Source organism: Bombus terrestris, chromosome 12, assembly GCF_910591885.1.
Source record: "Bombus terrestris chromosome 12, iyBomTerr1.2, whole genome shotgun sequence".
In the NCBI taxonomy this organism is placed as follows: domain Eukaryota; kingdom Metazoa; phylum Arthropoda; class Insecta; order Hymenoptera; family Apidae; genus Bombus; species Bombus terrestris.
This window is the reverse complement of record NC_063280.1, coordinates 4,408,367-4,429,578: the sequence shown is the minus strand read 5'-3', so window position 1 is coordinate 4,429,578 and position 21,212 is coordinate 4,408,367. Positions and strand designations below refer to the sequence as shown.

The following is a 21,212-nucleotide window of genomic DNA, read 5'->3' as shown; positions in this document are numbered from 1 at the left end:
TCCCGAAATATTTAAACGTGGCGTCTGCGCAGATCTAGGCGCAGCTGGTCACGCATGCGCGCGATCCACGGAGTTCCCCGAACGCATCTCCCGAATCAACCCTCGAGATGATGTTCAGTGACGAGGCGCGCCGCGCTGCAGCAAGACGTTGTTTTTTCTTCTATTACCATTTTTCGTTCGTTCCATCGACATCTTCGTTCTCCCTTTTTCTCCTTCGATTTATTACTTTTCCCCGTACCAAAAATCATTGGTATTCCGCATCGAATGGAACGTGTCGAGCAAACTCTTCACGGTGACGTACAAAATTCGTGCAAATCCGAAGACGACGTGTTTATATGGGGTGTAAAATGATTGATACGTTGTGTTCGTGTTGAAAATTCATAGACTCGACGATTAACAATTGTGAAAGAGATATTACATCGGGAAAATGAAGATTAAAGAAGAGAATCATTATGCGAAACGAAGCATGGAGTACTTTGGTAATATTTTTTTTCCTTGTATTTAATTATTAATTGTCTAATTTTAGATTATTATATATAGAGGTATATTAACAATACGAAATTTTGTTGAAGGAAAATTCCTCGACCATAACCGATCCATTGTATTGTTTACAAATGTGCTCCAGTGTTCCATATATCGTTATAAGGGCGCGTTTAAAAGCGTCCAAAATCATCATGCGCAACAATAACTGAATTAAAAATTCTAATGAACCGTTGTGACGCTATTGCCGCGCCAGTGCGACGCCAATGAAAAATGTATAGACTGCCTCGATCGCTAATCGATCTCATCGTTAATCGAAAGAACGTATATAGGGTGTTCAGAAAGGTCTAGGTTAATCTTCGTTTTACAGTAGACTATTCTAATCTATACTGTATTAAAAATCCAGAATATTTAATTTAGCGATCGAGGCGTTCGATTGATCGTCTTTCTGCGTTCAGTCTATTAGTTTATATATTGAAAAACTGAAATCAAACAAGTAACTCAAATACAACTCACGATTTCTAACAACAATTCTAAATAGTTGAAGTTAAAAAAGTTCAGTTTAATATTTAAAAATTACTACGAGGCGAAAACGGCTAAGAAAAGAGATCATGTTTGATATAGTTAATAACATCGAACAATATTTATGTGAATAATAATTTATTTCCATTTTCAAGGAATGAATCAAATAATTTTCTTCCTCTTTTGTGTCCTAGAATTACTCTCATATTATTAGGTCCGCGTGTTTCGGAACACCCTATATAGATATAATTCTGAAAAGGTAACGCTCGTAAACAGGACACGCGTATTCCTCGTTTTATCCAGCGAAAACCGCAGGATTGTTTTTTAGTTATGAGGGACGTAGATAGGTGTGTTGACGAAGGACAAACGACGAGCGAACGGGGGATGAAATCTGAGAATTCGTAGAAATTATTTATAAAGCGTCCTTCGAGAATTCCCCGACGAAGACAATTTTGTGCATTCGAAAGCGTGTTGTCGTCCTGATGCACCCGATGCGCAGGATATGCAGTATATGCTAATCGTATGCAGGGACCCGTGCGCCGCGCCGAATACAAATGCCAGCCACCATCTTTGCGACGTTCTAGCCTTTTCTTCTTTACACGATCGCTTATTCCTACCATCTATCGTGCTATGTGACGAGCTTCAACGGATTTTTCGATTAAACTATCAACGATAAATTTCATTTCAAATATCCTATTAATATTTATTTAATATTAATATTTATACTTTTATTGCCACTAATATTTATATACATATATTGTTTTAGTGTTTAATTCTGTTACATTATTCGAAATTTTATATTCCAATTTTAACTGTAATTCGCTCTTGTAAGCTGTTAAAAGGTTTTCAAGCGAATGTATGTATTTCTGAATTTCTTAAATTGTTACACGCTAGATGCGTCAAAGGCTTCGTTTATCTTTCGATGAACAATAAATAATTCTTTCTTTCAATATTCTGATCACCGAATTACATATCGAAACAACTTCCAATTTGCGAATACAGCCTCGGTTTTCCGATATATCTCTAATAAAATTAGCGTAAAAATTCTTCTTGAATTCCCCTTTCTTTTACAGTCTTCCTAAAAAAAAAGAAGTACATTTATATACGAATAAAGAAGAGAAAAGAGAGCAAAGAGAAAAAGCCACATCCCCAGATGTGACAGAACTTTGTCTCCATCCCTTGGCAACCGTTCAGGTCCAAAACAAACAAAGACACTCGTATACTTAATATTCCACGTTCGTCCATCATAATTATAGGCATCGTCTAATTTCTGAGTCCGTACGTGAAAACAATGACGCGAACGTCGATCATTGGTGGGGGAAACGATTCGAATTCGACGATGGTCATTCCACGTATCGAATCGATCCTTTCGAACCGGTCAGTCGTCGACGATAAATCGAAGGTGTTCGTTCGATCTGATCCTCCGTGTCCTTCGAGTGAAATTCTTCTCGAGAACAGTTCATTTTATTTCTTTCTCTCTTTCCATTTCATCATCGACGATGAAAGAAAACACGAATCGGTGGTAAATACGCGAATAATTCGTGTTGGTGAATATTTGGAGGGTGAAACGGCACGCGCGAGAAAGAAACCGAATGAAGGAAATGGCCGAGAAGTTTGTTCCGCAGAAAAATATGGCGAACACGTGCGAAACACCACGGTCCCGGCGACGAAACCGGCCGACTTTCTTGGATTTGTCCAACATCACGCGTAAGTGTCTCGTTTTGCTCGTAATTTATGTAGGCCCGTGTCTTTCGACTTATTTCTCCTATTTTGCATCTCGGAGCAAAAAGTTTCGTGACTTAGGAGATAACTCAGAGTCCTGGTTTTTGTCAAAATGATTTATACATTATGATTTCTTTTTACTCCTTCGTGGAAGATTCAAATATTTCCGTTCGTCTCTTATTGCGTGAAAAATTTCGTACACTTGAAATATAAACGTGAATCTTTCGTATCTTCGGTGGATATAATAATTTTTGAAGAAATCTGAAAAAATTCATATAATATCTTCAAACGTTCTAAATTAACATTATCGCACAATTTTTGACAAATAATTCGTTCATATTTGTTGCATACATTGTATACTAGATAGAAAATTAAAAAGTAAAGGTATGCTCAGAGGAGATACATCAAATATTTTTTCCTTAAATCCGAGAAATAGGATTCAGTAGGAACGGAGAGTAGTTGTAGAGACTGCAGTAAATATTAAATATAGGTGGATGTGGTAAATTAAAGATCTCGAGGAACGCGAATAGCCAGTCTGTTTGGACGAAAGTATATTAAGAAATGCATTAAAGGGTGCGCTGCAAGGGAAGTTTCTTTCTGTCTGATGTTCACTCGAGTACCACGATATCGTTGCACAGTTGCAATAATTATGATATTAATATCTCATCAAGTTCTACTTCTTACGCGTCCTTATAAAAAATTTGTAAAGCTACAAAAGTAAACAGCAACGTAATCGAGTAGAAAATGCATAGAAAGAAGAATTTCGACAGAATTCGACAATTTTTTAATTCGTGAGGGAAAATAAAAGGAGTAGAAAGCCGATCGACATCGATTCGAAAGTTCAATAGCGGAATTATATTTTTCAAAAACATCCGTTATAATGCTTCCTGTCGTGCAGGCCAGGATCGTGTTACGAAGAGCGCATATAACGGCTCGCGACTTTAATCGTTTGCGACTATTAATTCGGTGGAAGACCGGATATGCCGAAAACGGAAGCCACGCGCGTCACGTAGCGAACGCAAGAACCGCCAACATGGCGACCAGAGAAGCCAAGTACGGGAAGGAAGATCTTTCAATCATCAATCCCCTCTAATACGTTTATAATTGAGAAGGAATATTCTTGCCACGAAAATATATTTTTTCTTTTACGTTTCCATTATTATATAACATATTCGAAACAGGGTACTCGTTTAGTAATTGAAAGAAATTTCTGCTATTTTAATATGTTCGTTTAAAAGATTAACAATAATAATCGAGTATTAATGAAATAATAATAACTATTAATAGTAATATAAATAATCCATCTATCATAACTGAAAAGAATTCTCAAGAACATGAGAAGATAGAGACAAGAAGTTATGAATATTATTTTTATGTAAGCCTTTTTTCTTTTAACGGGAGACTAAAGTTTAGGCCAGTTCGACTCGATGAAAAGGTTGACGTTCGCGTCACATTATGTGTTCAGGATGGAAACCACGTGTTACGAACACGGAAACGAACCCTTTGCACCGGCTATGGTGTTCTTCTATTCTTAACAGCGCGTTTATTTGTCCGCGGTTTTCACGGAAAACTGTGCGCGTACAGAGGAATAGGGGAGAAAATGAAAGTTTACCCCGTGCCCGGTTATTTTCAGAGCCTTCGTACCCCAGCAAGGCTATGAAGCTTTCCATTCTCCCATAACTCCATCATCGTTTCGATTCCGATGCATCTTTAAATCCTTACTCATTATACAACTATGTGCTTTGAAAATAATTCTCCTCAGTTTTTCCTCTTATATTTATTTGTTTCGCACTATGATAACTTTGCTGTTGAATACAGTTGTACAATAAAAGACTATTAGCGAAACTATTTTGTTAACTTCGTTATTTTTCTTCAATTTAAAGGATATACCAAATTTATAAAAAGTGATTGATTATTATAGGTCCAAATCTTTTTTTTTCTTTCCTCAAACTGCACAGTAGACACGAATACAGTTTTACTATTTTTCTATACAGAAGGAAAGGGAAAATAATTTTTCTATTGAGAGGGAAATAGAGAAGGATAAAGTTGTATTATTCTTTATGCCTAATATATGTAAAGACTTGAATAAATATGTTTTTAAGTCATCAAAATTCTTCATTCACAAATGAAATAAAACTTCTTTCATTTTTCTCGAAATTCTGCCATTCGTAAAAAAAACTTTTGTTTTATTTAGGAGATTAATTTACTATTTACATTACTTTTACTTTATTTAAAAACTAACTAAATTACATTAGTTATTAAATGCACCTTATACGTACCATCTTACCTACATCATACAGTCCCATCTTTTACCATTTATGAGCTTAGTTCAATTATTTTATGAAACCTGTCGAACAACAATCGATAGTAGACAGGGTGTTATAATCGAAAGGGATGGAAAAGAAAAAAAAGTAGAAGATGAAGAAAGAGAACGAAAGTGAACTCTTTCTAGTTATTTTGGGATGCAGGGATCATAAGCCCTGGTGCGTTTCCAGTCGGTTTCTGTCAGATATCGATATCAACCGGCACAAAAGCCCCGTTGTACAAGAAACGATCGTGGTTATGGAAAACGGACGACCCATTAATTATACCATTGTACGCTCGATAAACTCACGAGCGGCTCTTTCTGCTGACCGCTGTGAAACGTTTAGATAAGCCATGAGCCTTAGTTTCGCGCATTCACTGTTCCACGACATATTTCAAGGTTACCGATTCAAGTATCAATCACATATTTTGTAATTCACGAATTTTCGGAAAACAAAATTAATCAGCTTACCTTGTGAGTGGGTCACGAGATTAATAATAATTTGTACGTTCTTGCCAAATCAAACACTGACGTGGAAAAGATTCAATGAAATTGAAAGATACTATCTCTATTCATATCATTAACGAGTCATACGATATTAAGCGGAGTAAAGTATATTATTATTTTATCACGATGATCATCACTGATGATTCATCAAGATTTTCGCGTGACGGCGTTCGCCCGCGTTAATCAGACATCTCCGTGATGTCGTTTTCTCGAATAATGCGGAACAAACGCATTAGAAGGGTATTATTTCATTAACGTCGCGTGTCGCGAACCGCATTAAGCGAAATTGAACGCGACTCCGCCAAGGGAGAAAACTAAAGCAAGGTGTGCCTTCCCGCTAATGGCTTGTACAAATTAACCTGATCGTTGATTAAGACCAGGTGTAAATAGCAGGAGTTATCGATTTATTTTACGCTATTATTTTACCATTTTTTCTTTCTTTTTTTTTGTATAATTACTCCACTCGAATTTTGTTTTTATAAATTAGTAACTTGCTTTGTCGTTACGATATTAAAACGAATAGACGAACGTACGACAAAGTTTGAGGATTTAAAATAAATTCTTGCAGGATCTCGTTCAGCGACCGGACTGTCGAAGATCGATTCACATCCCGAAGATGATGTACTGTTCGTATCGAGCAAGGACAGCGAAATTTCGAGCCTGTGGGTCAATTACCTCACTGCCTGTTTCGAGCAGATCAGCAGGCAACAAGGCCGGCCGCCTTTTAAGTAAGCAGATCTTAGTTTCGTGAATTTATTGACAAACGATTCATATCATACAGAGTCTCTCCATTACGATTTTTCTTTCATACAATAAGAATAAATGGATTTCTATTATATCGTTGCGAAGTATAAACATTCTATATAATTTCTAACATAATTTCATAATTTCTAACTATGTTCCCATCATCGTTGATAATTTTTTAGTCACATCTCTTTAACTATTTCTCCATGAAATCGGAAATTACAGAGTTCGTCACGTGACAATCGAAGAATCGATGCAACCTGGCACCGAGGAGAGGATTCGATCGGCTCGCTTGCAGATCGTCGTCGTGTGTCCAATATTGTTGGAACGAGTACAAACTCGGCCAGAACACGCGACGAATCTCTCCAGACAGCTAATCACCGACAAAGTACTCGCGATGATGTTGGGTGTTCACGATAGCCACATCAGCGACGTCCACAAGTCGATTCTGGTCTCATACAATCAGTGGAGAAAATTCTTCGTGAAAGACCAGGACGAAACATTCGTTGGTGAACTCCTGGGTGCCGCGGTTGGAATTCTTGGCACAATGCCGCCTCCTGCGTTGAGGAGCGACAAAACCGCCTTTTCGGTTCATCCGAAAAAAGTGAAGCTGGTAAGTAAATCACTGCAAACAATTTCGTTGAATTAAAGCAAAAAGCTAAATGGCCGCGAACGATTTCATTAACTCCAAATAAAATTTAATCCACTTAAAGAACAAAAATACTTCTATTGCTTGTATGATACTTTCAATCCTGCATCTGGTATACATGTACGCTACAGATATACATATATATTTAAACAAGCTTGATTATGGAAGTTCTTGGGTTTAAGTGTGTTAGCAAGAAGAAGAAAAAAATATAAATTTAATATAAAAAGAAGATAAACACTTTCAGGGTCACAACAGGATAATCGCGTTGTTAAACGACCCATTACGACCTGAGGATAACGTATCAGTGATCGTGGATCGCTGCGGCGAAGCGATCGACATCGCCCACGTTAAACGAAGAAATCCCTATGCTCTGCAATTCTCCATTCCCGACAGATGTTTAGAGGTATCGATGTTGGTCGGTGTTCGTATAGCGAAGAATGGTTGTCCGCTTGGTGTGAGGCAAGTAAAATGCGAGAGCAGGCTCAGGGAACTCGATCAAATCCTCAGGGCCCATGACAATCCCCTAGAATTTATGTGCCAGGTAAATGCGAATAATTGTTTGATAGATTGAATTCGAAATTCATATGATTATCCAAATAGATTCAACTCTGGTAAAAATTGAATTTCATTCGTAGACCTTTGGCTTTAATCCTGGTGATCGCGAAAAATTGGACAACTGGATGGTCCACGCGTTTCAACGAAACGTTCCACCGCACTTCAATCTCCTGTCTACACCCAGTGGGGTAGTGTCTACCCAAAAAGTTCACTCAAGTGAGTATTTGTTGATTTGAAATAGTTTAATCATTGACAAATGTATCTGTTGAAAATATTAAATATTGTTTCTTTCGCTTGCTGGATTAATAGAAAGGCTGGTTGGTAAGAACTTATAAATATTATTGTTAGGAGATATCCTACGATCCGGAATTTGAATTTAAACATTCAGATTTAGATTAAAATTTCATTTCATAGTTAAGTTAAGTTCTGCATTTTTATACAGATATAATAGATTAAGAAGTAAAGTAAACCCTTAATTGATCTAGGCCCCGAAGAGAATCCGACGTTGTTACACTTTGCCGCACGTTTCGGCCTGGAGAGATTAGCTTGGCAACTGTTGGAGTGTCCAGGCGGTGATATAGCATGCGACCTGAGGAACGTGTCGGAACTGACCCCTGCGGATCTTGCAGAACAGGCAGGACATACGAGATTGGCGCATCAGCTTCGTGGCTACATGGTACAAAAACATCACCTTTAAAGCGACATCACAGTTAGTCCAATGGAACCGGTACTTTCGTGATATTTCTCTATACCTAATTGCAAATTGTCGCTTGGACGATCCACCTTCTATTTTTCTCTAAACTCTACGTCTAGCTGTCCGTAGACTTCCAATTGAAAACGTGATCAGTTAAAATCAGTCAAAATTAATTAACATCAGTTGGATTTAGTCGGAATCGGTTAGAGTTAATTACGACTCGTTAAATAATTAATTAATTATTAATTATTCCATGAAAATCAGTTATGGTCAATTGGAATTAGTTTGGCAGCTCTAACTAGTTTCGTCCGGATTCTAATTACAATTAAAAACTTTAATATTCATAGAATTTTGAGATATTGTTAATGAAGAATAATAATAGGCTTGATTTATAAAATTTCTTACTGATCTTTTGGTATGTTTCGGTGAATTAACTGGTATCTTACTTTTGAATTGCATGTTTCGGGCTTCCCCTTGAATTCTCGCGTACGGTGCCGCAGCAAATGAACGAGTTCACCAACATGTACAGCTATTTGAAAGTGATCAGTGAGACCACTACAGACCAAGCGGCAAGTAAGTAGACCCTCTTTTATTAAAATCTGTATTTTATGTCTTTTGAAATTTGTACACACTTATATTTGAATCTATGCTCACAAATATACAATTATACAGATAAACAATTGCGATATACCTAAATATTTAAACATAAACAAGAATTCTAAATGATTGTGAAATGGTACCAAGATGACCCAATATTAAGATCAAAACGTTTCTCAGGTGCGGACCCATCGACAACTAACACATCAAGCGACACCAATAACGACAAGGAGGATTATTGTCGTCCACGACCCTTGAGTGAAGCCTATTCGGTGCCACCAGCCGCAAGACCAATAACGTCCTTGATCTTGCCAGGTCAATTATCAGTAACCCCTAGCCCGACCACCAGTAACCCCATTGAGGCAAATTATTCAATCGTACCAGCACCGACTCCCGTCATCGCCAGTCCATCAACACCAACGCCTGTGATGACCTCCTCGAACGGCTTTGAACTCCCTCTTCAAGGTTATATGAAAATGCATCCAGCTGGTAGGTAACTCTATAAAGAGATAAACGTAGGATATTTAAATTTGAATTATTGAATTTGTATATTTAAATTTCTTAAGTTGAATATTGAAATATTTGAGTACTTAAATTTTTAAATTTTAAAACCTTATAATGTACGAATAATTTTTGAAATATTCCAACCTGAAATATTTCCAAGCACTGTCGAAAAATTGATGTTTCCAAATTTAATTCTTCAAGGACCAAAAACACCAACGTCAAACGCAGTGAGCCAGCAGCCATCTCGAACAGCGACGCCCACCCAGAGTCGTTCAGATTCTCATCCTATGCCTGCACGAGAAGAAAATAGTCAATCGTCCTTCTCTTATGGCAGAACCACCTCCAATTCCAGCAGCACAAAGTCGAGGGAACCGTCTGGACCTCAGGACGAGTTACTGGAAATCATAAACGACTTCAAGAACAACGTGTTCACGATAACCGAAGTGGAAAGATTGGTCGAGAACTGGAGGAATCGCAACGATGTTCAACAGAGCTTCAAAGACAAACAGAGGCAACTCACAGCGATGAGAGAAGAGTATGAAAGAATACAGAAAAGAATGAAAGAGGAAATGAAGGCCCCTACACCTTTTGACAGAATCAGGAAGTTCTTCTCCAAAGGAAAGAAAGGTTCGTTAGAGTAAAATACATATATTATAGATAATCCTCTGTTTCATAAGGTTCTAATTTATTTTTACTTTTAAATTGTAGATACGAAGGACTCTACGACCGGAAGTGACGATTCTTCTTCGACCAGTAAAGTGGAGAATGTTAATGGTGCTCTAACCGACCGTAGGCCAGTTAGCAGTCTAAGTCTCCGCAGTGTTTCAAGTACGTATTTCGATAGTAAAGTTTGTTCTTTGAAGAGAAAATATTCTAATTAATTTCTATTTTCTTAGGCTCGTCTTCGTCTGGTAGAATGAGCACTGCCAGCGGATGCAGTGGGACCAGTTTAGGTGACAGTGGAACTCATTCTGATACTGAGGATCGACGAGTTAGTATTTAGAAAAATATATAATCGATATCTCAATAAAGAACTTTGAAAACCTTCCTATAGCTACAAATATTTTTATTTCGTTGATTGTAGAACTTGAAATTTCTGAATGAAAAATTGTTTCAGTTACAAAATGCCAGAGAGGATAAAGCGGGCGTGATGTCGTACGAAATACCACCAGCTCCAAAGCCATTCGCAGGAAGGTATTCCCCGGCGCTTAGGTATTCCCCATCTCCTCGTTCCTCGACTGGAAACGATTTAGACTTGAGACCATCACAGCCACAATTACGAGGCGAGGATACCGAATACTACATCGCTTTTCCACCATCGGGATTACCCATTCACTGTTAGTAATCAAATAGTAAAATTTTAAAAGCCTATAATAAAACAGTCCGAATAGAAAATAAATATTTCGATTAATACATACTACAATACTTAAAGATACGCTAGAAGCAGTTTCGATTTTAGATAATTCCAAAACGATCAATTTTATTCTGATCAATCATAGATTTGTAATTTAAATTTTATTCCGAATAAAAGATTCTAAATAACACTTTTCAATAATGATCAACAGCTTTCAAGACAGAGGCTTCTCTGAAGGAACCAAAAACTCCAAGCTCCCCGTGTGATCACCCTAAGTACCTGGACTTGATTCAAAATTCATCGCCAGTCACTAATGACGCTTCAGAATCAGAATCCACCAGGCATTCTGGCAACAGTTACGCAAACATTGACCCGTCTACGTTGAATCCAGCACCAGTACCGCCTGCTGGTATGTGCATTCCAACAAATTACGTGAACGTGACTCCAGCGTGCGTCACCTCGTCTCAGGAAACTACACAAGGTCAGCAATCCGAGCAGAGACACTCACTTGACTTAAATCATATATCTGAAACCTCAAAGAATTCAACCAAGGCCGAGACTCCCAGTCAGGCGGGAGAAAATAAGGTCACTGATGACGTACAAGGCCAAGACAATGTTTTGACTGAAGTTCAAGGTAAAAATAACGAGGAATATGTGGAAACGAATCTGGCGAATAGTTCAGAAGGCGTGGACGTACCGGATACTGGTAAACTGCCGGAATATATGAACGTCGACGTTCCTCAGGATCAGAAAGCTGGTGCCACGAAGAAAGTGCCTGCTCCTCCTGTTCCACCAAGAGGTAAAGTTTTATCTCTTTTTATTTAAGTTATTCTGTTATTACATTATGAATACAATTGGTACGTATTAAGTTGGATAACTCATGCTTATACACACTTCCCTATTTCCTTTGCATGTATTTCTATGCATTTTTTCTAGTATCAAATACTTTCTGTTTCAAGCATTTTCAAATTTACTACTTACATAGTATTTTAGTTTAATTTAGTAGCAGTTTAATGACGTAATTTCCATTAGATGAATGAAAATCATATCTCGTCATAACAAGCTATTTTAAGATAAAAGAATATACGTGACTAAATATAGTCACAGTATTTCTTAGTATTTACTCAGTCTCTCTTCCATGAAATATTTACAAATTCTCTACTTGTAAATTTCAGCGAACCATGTCATAAATATATCAAATATCTCAATCATTCTAACTCAAGGTTTATCCGTCCATCATATACTCAGAAATAGTTGAGAAGGAACTATTTAAGGAGCTTAAATTACATCTGTAACCAAATGACCAAATGAAATTTTAATTGCATTGAAATTTGCTCCACGAATTCCTTACCAGTTTAGTCACTGGACATTCCCTTTTACTTAACAGGGAATCATGAAGGTTGTCGATTACTTAAGACGCTTTAATGAACTTTCATCATCATTTTCTACTTTTAACGCTATATATGTGTGTGCAAATCATTTCGCTCCTACAATCGATTCATCAAAATTTTGTTTCTATTTTCTGTTACAGTTGCCACGAAGAAGTAAAATAAGAACGATTACCACGAATAAAAGTACTTGAAAAGAAGTCGTTCCTTCGATTGGAGACTTTAATGGGCGAGTCGTTCAAAAATAGTGCTCTCGGCGATCGTTTTTCATTGGAGAAATACTCGAGTATGATTTCAAGTACTCGACGTCAGTGTTCTTCGTAATCCTTAGTATTAATAGCGTATTTAACTGTAAATTGTTCGGTTCAAGATAGTCGCTATGGCTCATGTCTTCTATGTACATTACCTTCGTTCTTTATCTTCCTTTCTCTTTATTCTAATACTCAGTGAGGCGCGACTTAATCTGTAGTTTTTGTTTATGGTATTGTACTGCAATTAAGTGCGTTTATTGATCGTTATTAGTCTAAAACTGCCTCGAATGCGTTACGAGAATAAAACCAATGTATAATTAATTATTAACTTGTTACTGTTATCGATAAGCGAAATATGCTATTGTATATCATAAAATATTTTAATCGTTTCGATATTTCCATAAATTTTATTAGATTAGGAACGAATTTGGAGATCTCAAATCATTAAGATCAATAAATTTGAGATCTTCAAAGATTTTAAGTTTAAGTTTCGGAACCCGAATCGTTGAGACATTTTACTACGTTTTTTTTTTTAGGAAATTTAGAATGTTATTGATCAACAAGCATTCGAGACTTTCTGATTACGCCACTAAGTTGTATATTATGTTAATTAACCGATGCTCCGATCTCGGTCCAAGAACGAATACAATGCTAGCGAGCGCCAAATCAAATTTTCATCTTTTGGCGGAAAGCCAAAATCGTAATCTGTACATACTGTCCTCTGCTCTATATTCTATTATTATTGTAACCAGTTTTCTATATCGTCAGTCCTTAGGATTAAGTTAGAACAATTTATACGACAATTGCTTAAAAAAAAATATCGATGACGCCAAAGACTGCGTTAAGAATACATGGCGTCGCGTAATCATTATGTTATTAATCATACAATTCATGCACCATACGTTGTAATCATTCTCTAGCGTAAACAATACTTTGTACAGGTGTCGAAATTTCCTTTGTCTTACATCTTTATAAGAATGACGACGAAATGCGTTTCAAGTACCAAGAATGCATTTATCATTTTGATTGTAATATCATAGTGTAGAATATTTCACAAAACCATTCTTTTTTATGTCTACCAGTAGAGATACTACTATGTCTTTTTTATATTTATGTTTATACCAATAAAACTAAAGATAATAGAAATTGCAAAATTATTTTAATCGGATCTTCTTGTTACTCGTCAATTGATTATGAATTGATCATGAATGAATTACGTAGCATACCATAAAAATAGTGAAATATGGAGTATTGATAATATCGAGTATAATTTATGCATTGTCAGAAAGTCATAATTTTTATCAGGTGCATATGCTGTGAGGAACGTTTCTAGGAAACTGCATTATTCTCGGAAATTACACGTTAAATATGCATTATGTAATTTACCGTGTCCGTGTATGTAAATTTCAATAGTAAGGGGGGAAAAGCATGAGTAAATATTCTTGCCAAATCTGTCGTTAATCGAAGGTAAAAACCATATTTTGTTACCACAAAGTTTCGCTTCTCTTACGCATCATCAAACTTCTTAGACAATATTCTATAAATGTTATTAGACCTAATAACAAAATATCCATTAAATTGTTAATATGAATAAAAATTAACAAATATTCATATTAAGAATTATTTTTTAAAAGATGCCAGAACCTAATACACTGTTACTAAATATGTAAATACTTTAGATGCTGCACGCAAAATATCGTTGAAGTACAAATGATGTCACGCTCATGTACATATAGACAAATGTGTTTTTTTGAATAAAACATGCGATTGAGTATTCATCGACAGTATCAAACGACCTGTCGTGGTATCAACATCACGGCCAGGAATAACCAAGCGTTCTAAAATTCTCGAAAAGTACCCATTCAATTATTGACGGCAAGTCGAACAACGTGTCCTTTCTTTCACGAAGGACGATTATCTTTGGACATAAAGGTATTTTTACTCTTTGATTAAAAAAAAGCACTTGAAATGAAAAATACATGAAATAAATGCAACGTAGATTTTTTATATTTGTTTAAAGAAATATCTATGAATAGAAAGTTGTAATTCAGTTATCTTTTGCTGCAAATTTTGCTCGATCAATCTGACCTCTTATCTTTTTCAATATTTACAGTAAATCTAAATTCTACAAATTCTATGTTAAAATACATCAGAATACACGAAATCGGTAATCATCCAATGCTACTAATAGAAATTAATGTTTATTCAAATATCCCATCAAATAAATTGATATTCATTTATGTAGATATTCTTTGAAATCTAATTAACAAATTAAAAAATTTTCATCGCAATATTTATATATATATATATTATACTACTGTATTGACGTTAATTTCTTGTAATGATAGCTTTCATAGATTAGCAAACCAAAAAGTTTGGTTCGTCTCTCGTGCGAATGAAATAAAGAAAAGAGATAAGGAAGAATCTATAAATTTATATTACTAATATCTATAAATTTCTGATCCATAAATTTAAATTTCTAATTATTATTACAATAAAAATAAAGAAAAAACTATACTTCCCCTAGATCAACGATCAGGAAATGATCTAGACTATAGCCCAATCATTTCATTAACCCTGGGGCTCGCAAAAACCACTATCTTCCTTCCGCTCAATTTAGATTTCTCGTTAATTTGCCAGACTAATTACCGTTGCGGTTCGACATCCGAGGTAGGTCCAACGATCCCCGATTTCCGTAAAGGAGTTGCAACGTGCTCGTTACGTTTATCATTGAGTGGGGATCGATCTTATATAGGAGAGAAATTCTTCTCTCTTCAGCAAAAGTCTCGATCACCTGTTTCTTCGTTTGTCGACCCACGACTGAGAGTCAACGGTGCCATAATCGATCACATTTCAGTTTTGAAAGCATTAACACAAAGTAATTCAGTATATCTGTGCGATTTTTTAAACAATTTATAAAATACGATAATTATTATTAACAAAAGATAATAGTTGTGTTTACCGAATATGTGAAATAGTGGAATTCCTGTTAGAAAAAATGAATATTTAAAATAGATATTCATTGAACGAAAATTTCACGAACAAAGTTTTTATCAAAATAATCAAAGTTTTTACAAACACATACGTTTTTCGTTTTTAGTTTCGAGTAAGCTAAGTGAGTAAACTAATTGAAAAATGAAATTGCTTACGATGGTCTTGGTGTCTACGTTGTCTTTGGCCACAACGCTTGCTCAATCCAGGTTTGTTTCTATCTTGTTTAATTAATTAATTGATTGTTTATGATGAACAGATTACGGATTTTTATGCATTTATGGAAATTTAAAGACGGTAAAATATATAAGAGTAGACATAAAATATTCAAAGTATGGTAACTTTTTATAATATCTAATGAGTTTGTGGTGAATCAAATCTCTCATTAAATCTTACTGTTTTAGTTATATTCTTAAAAAAAATATGAATTTAAATAAATACTCTCAGTCTGCTAATGAATCTTCCTCACGCAATTGAAATAATGTCTTCAGGTACGAACCTTTTGCTGAGAAACCAGGTTCCTGTCCACCACCTTTGCCAATGCAGATTTGTAGTCAATCTTGTTTTTCTGACTCACACTGCTTAGGAATTGGCAAATGTTGTCCAACCAATTGTGGAGGCTTTGTTTGCACAAGACCTGTTACCATGAGGCAAACAGTTCCTACTGGTAAAGTGACACTGTAAAGCAATTAATAACGAAGTTGATAACTAAATTTTATGTTAATTAATTGGCAGAAACGGTATAAAATTATTCAAATTCTTAATAATTGGAAACATTTTAAAAATGCCTAACTTTGATTTCAATTATAAAATTTGATTTAATCTGTATATTTAGAAAAACCAGGTTCGTGTCCGGCGAAACCAAAAGGAAGATGGGTGTGCTCACCAACCTGCAGTGTTGACAATGATTGTAGGGGAACAATGAAATGTTGCAAAAATAGGTGTGGAGCATTGGCATGTCAAAAACCAGATGTTGAGGTGGCTGAATTTGCAGACGAATCGGAAGACTTTTATAATAATCCCAGGAATCCTTACATCAATTCCAGAGATCCAAATAATTATCTACGTTATTATCTCAATAATTAGTTAAAATAATTGCAGATCGTCATAAAATATTAACAGGAAAATATGATTCTCTTTTTATTTAATCTTTTGTAACTAAATATATCCTTGTGCCATATCTTGTAATTATTACAAAATTTGTGATAATTGTGAATTAAAAATCTTGCTCTTAACTAGATGTAATAATAATTAATATATATCGGATTTTATGGTACTCTTTTTATGGTGCCCCTTTTTAAACCATCTAATTTTTAAATTTCTAGATTTGAAAATTGATCGATATCTTAAATAATAGATAATAATGCTTGTTATACATATATGCGCGTTTGCAATTGAAATAAGTTAAACCTCTTAATTTCTTAAATGATTTCTCAGAAATAAATTCATTGGTAAGCGGCTTTATGTAAATGACGTGTCACTTTATTAGCCTATTGACCTGAATTTGCATAGATCCTTGAAGAATACATTCACGAAATCCAAGTAGAGAAGGTCATTAGCAAGACAGACTAAATGGAGGATCGTTTCTAATTTCTTAAAATCCTAGGAAAATAATCGTTAATATAAGACCATATCAAACTATTTTATTGTTAGAAAATAAATAGAAAGAAATAAAAAACAAAAAATAAACTACTAGAAAGATTAGATAAGAAACAGAAAAAGGATGACATCTTCTCTGGAGCCATTTCAAAAAAATTCAGAAAATCCTACTTACTGTATAAAAATTTCTCTTATATATATTATAAAAAGTTCAAAAATTTTTTCAATATTAATTCAAAACCAAAAGAAGCTTCAAATGCTTTATTCGAAAAATCGAATTATTTTGAATATATTATTTTAATCGCAAATCGTGAAATTTTCCAGTATTGATTTAAAAATAACAAATATTCAAATAGATACAATGTAAACGCGTTTATTGTTGTCGCTTAATACGTCTAAAATGGCTTGTAATAAAATACATACAAATACGTAATTTGTATCAATGAAAGAATGATCTACGAACCTGAGGTCTGTGTTAGTTTTACGTAAATTCACGTATTCAATTGAAATATCCAACTACATTATTCGTCGAACAGTTGAGTCACAAACGTAAAAACATATCAATAATAGTCATAAATGCATTCATAAACTGCAATGATGTGGGGAAATATCAAGAAGTTGATTCAGCTGGTTCCCTACGTGCTGCCGTTTCACGACATGTTCCTTTCGCTGACCACAGAGTGGAGGTGGAAACGAATGAGATAATGACATAAAGATTGTTATGTAGATAGATAAGGAAAGAAAATGACAGAGAAAGATTTAAGAGTCTGAGCTCTTATCACGCACCAATTAGACGTTGTTCATCTTGCAGTTGAATAGATCCAGTGATTTTAAAATTGTGGAAGAGGATCTTCGATAAAGGACAATGCATAGTATGTGTGTTTATGAAAATTGAGATTTTTATATAAGATGCTTCAAATTAACAAAAAGTTAATGCGAGTTAAAGAGACAATTTCATCGAAGAGATAACTTTGTCGTTTCCGAAAATGAGAAAGGCTATCTAAAAAGATAAATTTGTCTACTTTTTGTTTATATTGAGACATCTTGTGCAGTAATACATTATTTTATTTTTCGAACTATTAAATAATCAAGTGTATATCATTATAGAGAAAGGAATAATTACGCTACTGGCAGTGTGCTTATTAATTGATGTGGCAGACGCTCAGCTGTCTCGTAAGTTAATTAATCACCTGTATGTAGATATATTATTTACTGACATTTCGTATGAAACTAATAGAACTTTTCTTGTTATTGAATTATGAATTTATTTCGAACGAATACGATAATTTTGTAAATATAATTCTATTATCCATAATCAGTATCGACATATTGCCACTTTAATTGAGTATTAATTAATAATTTGTCATATTTTATATCTCTCACGTATATCTTGATTATGCCTATTGCCAATAAATGTTTTACTTTGAGAAATATATACAGATACGTTCAGATATAATCGTCGATATAGGAAAATATAGAAAAATCGATGTGACTTTTTATAAAAAATGATTTCCTACAAATTTTGTAAGATATTTTGATTCACCCTATATTTCATCTATGATTGCATATTCTGTCCTTTGTCAATCATAAAATATAAAGATAATACTACATAATTACTATATTACCACGCGAGTATTTCAATATAGCTTACCTAACAAGTATTTATTGATCTATTTGATAATCTCGATGTCGTATAATTTGTTTAATATTAGAACTAATCGAAATGAATTTCTATTTTCAAAAATGGCGCATTAAAATTATTTTTACGGAAAAGGACATCATTTCTCATCATTTCTCGCAGAAATTCATCATTTATAATTTAATCATTTTTTTAGATAAAGAAGGACATTGTCCATTAAGAAACAGTGTTTCAAAATGCACTCCTAAATGTGTTTCGGATTTTCAATGCTCTTTTAATGAGAAATGCTGTCCAAATAAATGCGGAAGTGAGTCATGTGTTTCTGCGAGTCCCGTTAGTACCGGCAATGGATATAAAGGATCATCGAATGGTAAAAGAGTTTACATAATTTTTTAAGATTTCTATCTTCTAAGATACATAATAAAATTTATTTTTCAGACGACGTTTATTGTGGCGGAGTAAAATGCGGTCCGTACCAAAAATGTAAATTCGATCGTAGAACGAAACGCGAAAAATGCGTTCGTACATAAACGATTCTCTGAAATATAACAATATTATTTTTTTATAAGATAAATAAACATTTATGTTTTAATTATTTTACTTTGTACATATATATTTTACTCCTCTCGTGAATATAATTTAAGATTTTGTAAAGAAATAATGAAAGATTGTACATAAGTTGTTAATAAATAAGTTGTTGATATAAATTCCTAAAAGTTTACAAAAATTAAAATTTAAATTGCAAGATGGTCGAATTGCGATTAATTCTGATAGCAACTAGCAACCTGTTGAAAGTTTGAAACCGAGTCGACAGTCGACGCTTAGATTTTGATCGATATTTCTCGATAACCTCTTTATTGTTTTACGAGAAGCTGTGTGCCGGATGGAGAATATACTTATTATTAACAGTTATTAGTGTTTATAAAGTATGTACAAAGTGATAACGCAGTAAAATCACTTAATTCTAAATATTTTTCAGCAAAATGGCATTTGATCAGTCTTGATTCTTTGTAATAAAAGCATATACAATTTTATATCATTGTAAAAGAGGTTAGATCTATGCCGATATTACGATGGCAGTAGAATTTTTAGTAAATCGTTTGAAAGCCCTCATCGTATTACTTCTGGGAGTATTTAGGCGTGCGATGTGCTGTCTTCGACGTCGAAGAAGGTCGTCTTGTGATTCTATACCTCTCTCCACGATCGGCGTAGTACCAAACACCGTAAACAACACAACACAACCAGTGAGTTTCGAACATTGCCATTCACCTTTTTTTTAAATTCATTTCTTTTACAACGATTCAAAAATTATGGAAATCCTGTTGTACCATTGACTCCGATAATAGTAATCACTGAAGATGCTTGCTCAAGGAATTAGAGCACTGGGATCAATGGGAAGAAAATCCTGTCGTGGTCGTGCCAGATAGGCCAGTCAACACGGTACAAGCAAAAATCGAACAATACAGACAGCAAGTTTCTAAACTGCCAGAATTGACAGAGGAGCAACAACCAAATTTTTTCGAGGTAATTATTTCTGTTGCTTTAACAACTGGGAAATATCTATATCTAACTTCTTATATCTATCATAGAATATGACACCAAAGATTACAGCACAGACAAAGATTTTAGTAAAAGATAAGGCTTCGGAAAATACAACCTGGAATGCATCAAAATTTGCCATTGCGAATGATCTCATGCCATCTGTATGTTTATATTTCTTACATGACTATTTTTAATGAGAAGGAATTATATAATTTCTGAAATTATATTTACATAGAACGAGCTAGGAGAATGGGAAGACAATGCTGTTGGCTGGGAAGAAGAAACAACAAAGGAATTTGGAGACCCCACAAAAACATTAAGAGAACAGAAGCGAAGAGAAAGGGAGCAACGGCTGTTCGAGCAGCAGCAGAAGAGAATTGAACGTAATTCAAGACCTCAACCATTAGGTGCAAAACTAAATTCTTGATAAGGAAGGATATAGAAATAAAGATTTACGTTAGAAATGATAATTTTTCATTTGATGATGTTCATGCACAAATGTGATCTTTTTACAACCTCATGGAACTTCAATTAAAATTAAGAAAAATCAAAAATCATTGCTTGTGCTACGAGTTATATGTTTTTTGTAAAATTTACCGAATCGTACTCTGTACATGAAAACATCACGATAATATTGTTTGAAACGTCCAAATTTATGTTTTAATGCATTTACTAGTTAATTGATACATCGCATCTTACGCATTTAATTCCTTGTTGGAAATTACCTGAAAATCACTGAATGGCATTTAATGACACGTGAAATATCGAACTTTTTAATAGAAAATAAAAGAACTGAATTATTTACATAACATATTTATGTTACAGAAACTACAAATGTTGCATTGGTGAACAATAATATTGTTACTTTTATTATTTAAATTATTTTGTTACAATATTCATAACGTCTAGGTGATGTTACGGCATTCCATGTAAATAATCTTGTAATACCACATAGAAACTGATTTTTTATAATGAAATCAGACTATTTTTTAGGGGGTGAAAAAATAGAATAACTAATCTCTTCGCAAGTATGAATTCCTCTATTTGGTTATTTTCTTAATCATACCGATATAAAACCGAGAGCATGTTCATTGAATTTGTAGCGGTATGAAATAAATCATATTACTACACATACTGTTATTAAAAGACTTTATGAAAACCTCCAACAA

General features: G+C 34.4%; 3 protein-coding genes and 2 long non-coding RNA genes across 7 annotated transcripts in view; 3 read left to right on the top strand and 2 right to left on the bottom strand.

Annotated features, from left to right (window-relative positions):
- LOC100645296 (phosphoinositide 3-kinase adapter protein 1) overlaps window positions 1-15,930 on the top strand; it is a 47,786-nt gene extending 31,856 nt beyond the window's left edge. Inside the window, exons 6-21 of one of the 2 annotated variants that reach the window (XM_048411094.1) lie at window positions 6,105-6,264; window positions 6,506-6,893; window positions 7,174-7,470; window positions 7,565-7,700; window positions 7,794-7,805; window positions 7,970-8,160; window positions 8,679-8,751; window positions 8,956-9,264; window positions 9,481-9,906; window positions 9,988-10,107; window positions 10,176-10,270; window positions 10,397-10,616; window positions 10,845-11,432; window positions 12,165-14,204; window positions 15,373-15,472; window positions 15,755-15,930. In XM_048411094.1, coding sequence (XP_048267051.1) covers window positions 6,105-6,264; window positions 6,506-6,893; window positions 7,174-7,470; window positions 7,565-7,700; window positions 7,794-7,805; window positions 7,970-8,160; window positions 8,679-8,751; window positions 8,956-9,264; window positions 9,481-9,906; window positions 9,988-10,107; window positions 10,176-10,270; window positions 10,397-10,616; window positions 10,845-11,432; window positions 12,165-12,181 — 3,032 coding nt within the window. In that variant the 3' untranslated portion in view covers window positions 12,182-14,204; window positions 15,373-15,472; window positions 15,755-15,930. The remainder of the gene's footprint in view (window positions 1-6,104; window positions 6,265-6,505; window positions 6,894-7,173; window positions 7,471-7,564; window positions 7,701-7,793; window positions 7,806-7,969; window positions 8,161-8,678; window positions 8,752-8,955; window positions 9,265-9,480; window positions 9,907-9,987; window positions 10,108-10,175; window positions 10,271-10,396; window positions 10,617-10,844; window positions 11,433-12,164; window positions 14,205-15,372; window positions 15,473-15,754) is intronic. The other variant, XM_048411095.1, reaches the window with a different exon arrangement.
- On the bottom strand, window positions 8,016-17,520 carry LOC125386126. Of its 2 annotated transcripts, none has more exons than XR_007226002.1 (5): window positions 17,326-17,520; window positions 14,922-15,941; window positions 9,424-9,674; window positions 9,157-9,274; window positions 8,016-8,153 (listed from the first exon to the last, which is right to left on the bottom strand). It is a non-coding gene; the product is annotated as an uncharacterized LOC125386126 (long non-coding RNA). The 2 variants fall into 2 exon arrangements; XR_007226001.1 differs by having other exon boundaries at window positions 15,763-15,941; window positions 17,326-17,501.
- Window positions 11,434-12,165, bottom strand: LOC125386128. Its single transcript, XR_007226004.1, has 2 exons — window positions 11,985-12,165; window positions 11,434-11,922 (listed from the first exon to the last, which is right to left on the bottom strand). It is a non-coding gene; the product is annotated as an uncharacterized LOC125386128 (long non-coding RNA).
- A 61-nt stretch (window positions 17,521-17,581) lies between the features above and the next one.
- On the top strand, window positions 17,582-19,096 carry LOC100644775 (waprin-Thr1). Its single transcript, XM_012314631.3, has 4 exons — window positions 17,582-17,734; window positions 17,970-18,035; window positions 18,698-18,871; window positions 18,940-19,096. Exons 1-4 carry the CDS (start codon window positions 17,728-17,730, stop codon window positions 19,029-19,031), a joined length of 339 nt encoding a protein of 112 aa, XP_012170021.2. The 5' UTR covers window positions 17,582-17,727; the 3' UTR covers window positions 19,032-19,096.
- A 133-nt stretch (window positions 19,097-19,229) lies between these two features.
- On the top strand, window positions 19,230-21,175 carry LOC105665617 (receptor-binding cancer antigen expressed on SiSo cells). The gene is made up of 4 exons (XM_012314630.3): window positions 19,230-19,745; window positions 19,873-20,025; window positions 20,091-20,204; window positions 20,279-21,175. The coding sequence occupies exons 1-4, from the start codon at window positions 19,575-19,577 to the stop codon at window positions 20,468-20,470; spliced, it is 630 nt and encodes a 209-aa protein (XP_012170020.1). The 5' UTR covers window positions 19,230-19,574; the 3' UTR covers window positions 20,471-21,175.
- The last annotated feature ends 37 nt before the right edge of the window (window positions 21,176-21,212 follow it).

What these genes read in the sequence shown, in the direction of transcription:
- LOC105665617 (XM_012314630.3), top strand. Translation starts at nt 19,575, where the DNA reads ATGGCAGTAGAATTTTTAGTAAATCGTTTGAAAGCCCTCATCGTATTA. An exon ending in AACAACCAAATTTTTTCGAG is followed by an intron (nt 20,026 to 20,090) that starts GTAATTATTTCT and finishes TATCTATCATAG; the next exon opens with AATATGACACCAAAGATTAC. An exon ending in CGAATGATCTCATGCCATCT is followed by an intron (nt 20,205 to 20,278) that starts GTATGTTTATAT and finishes ATATTTACATAG; the next exon opens with AACGAGCTAGGAGAATGGGA.
- LOC100644775 (XM_012314631.3), top strand. An exon ending in GGCAGACGCTCAGCTGTCTC is followed by an intron (nt 18,036 to 18,697) that starts GTAAGTTAATTA and finishes TCATTTTTTTAG; the next exon opens with ATAAAGAAGGACATTGTCCA. An exon ending in ATATAAAGGATCATCGAATG is followed by an intron (nt 18,872 to 18,939) that starts GTAAAAGAGTTT and finishes TTTATTTTTCAG; the next exon opens with ACGACGTTTATTGTGGCGGA.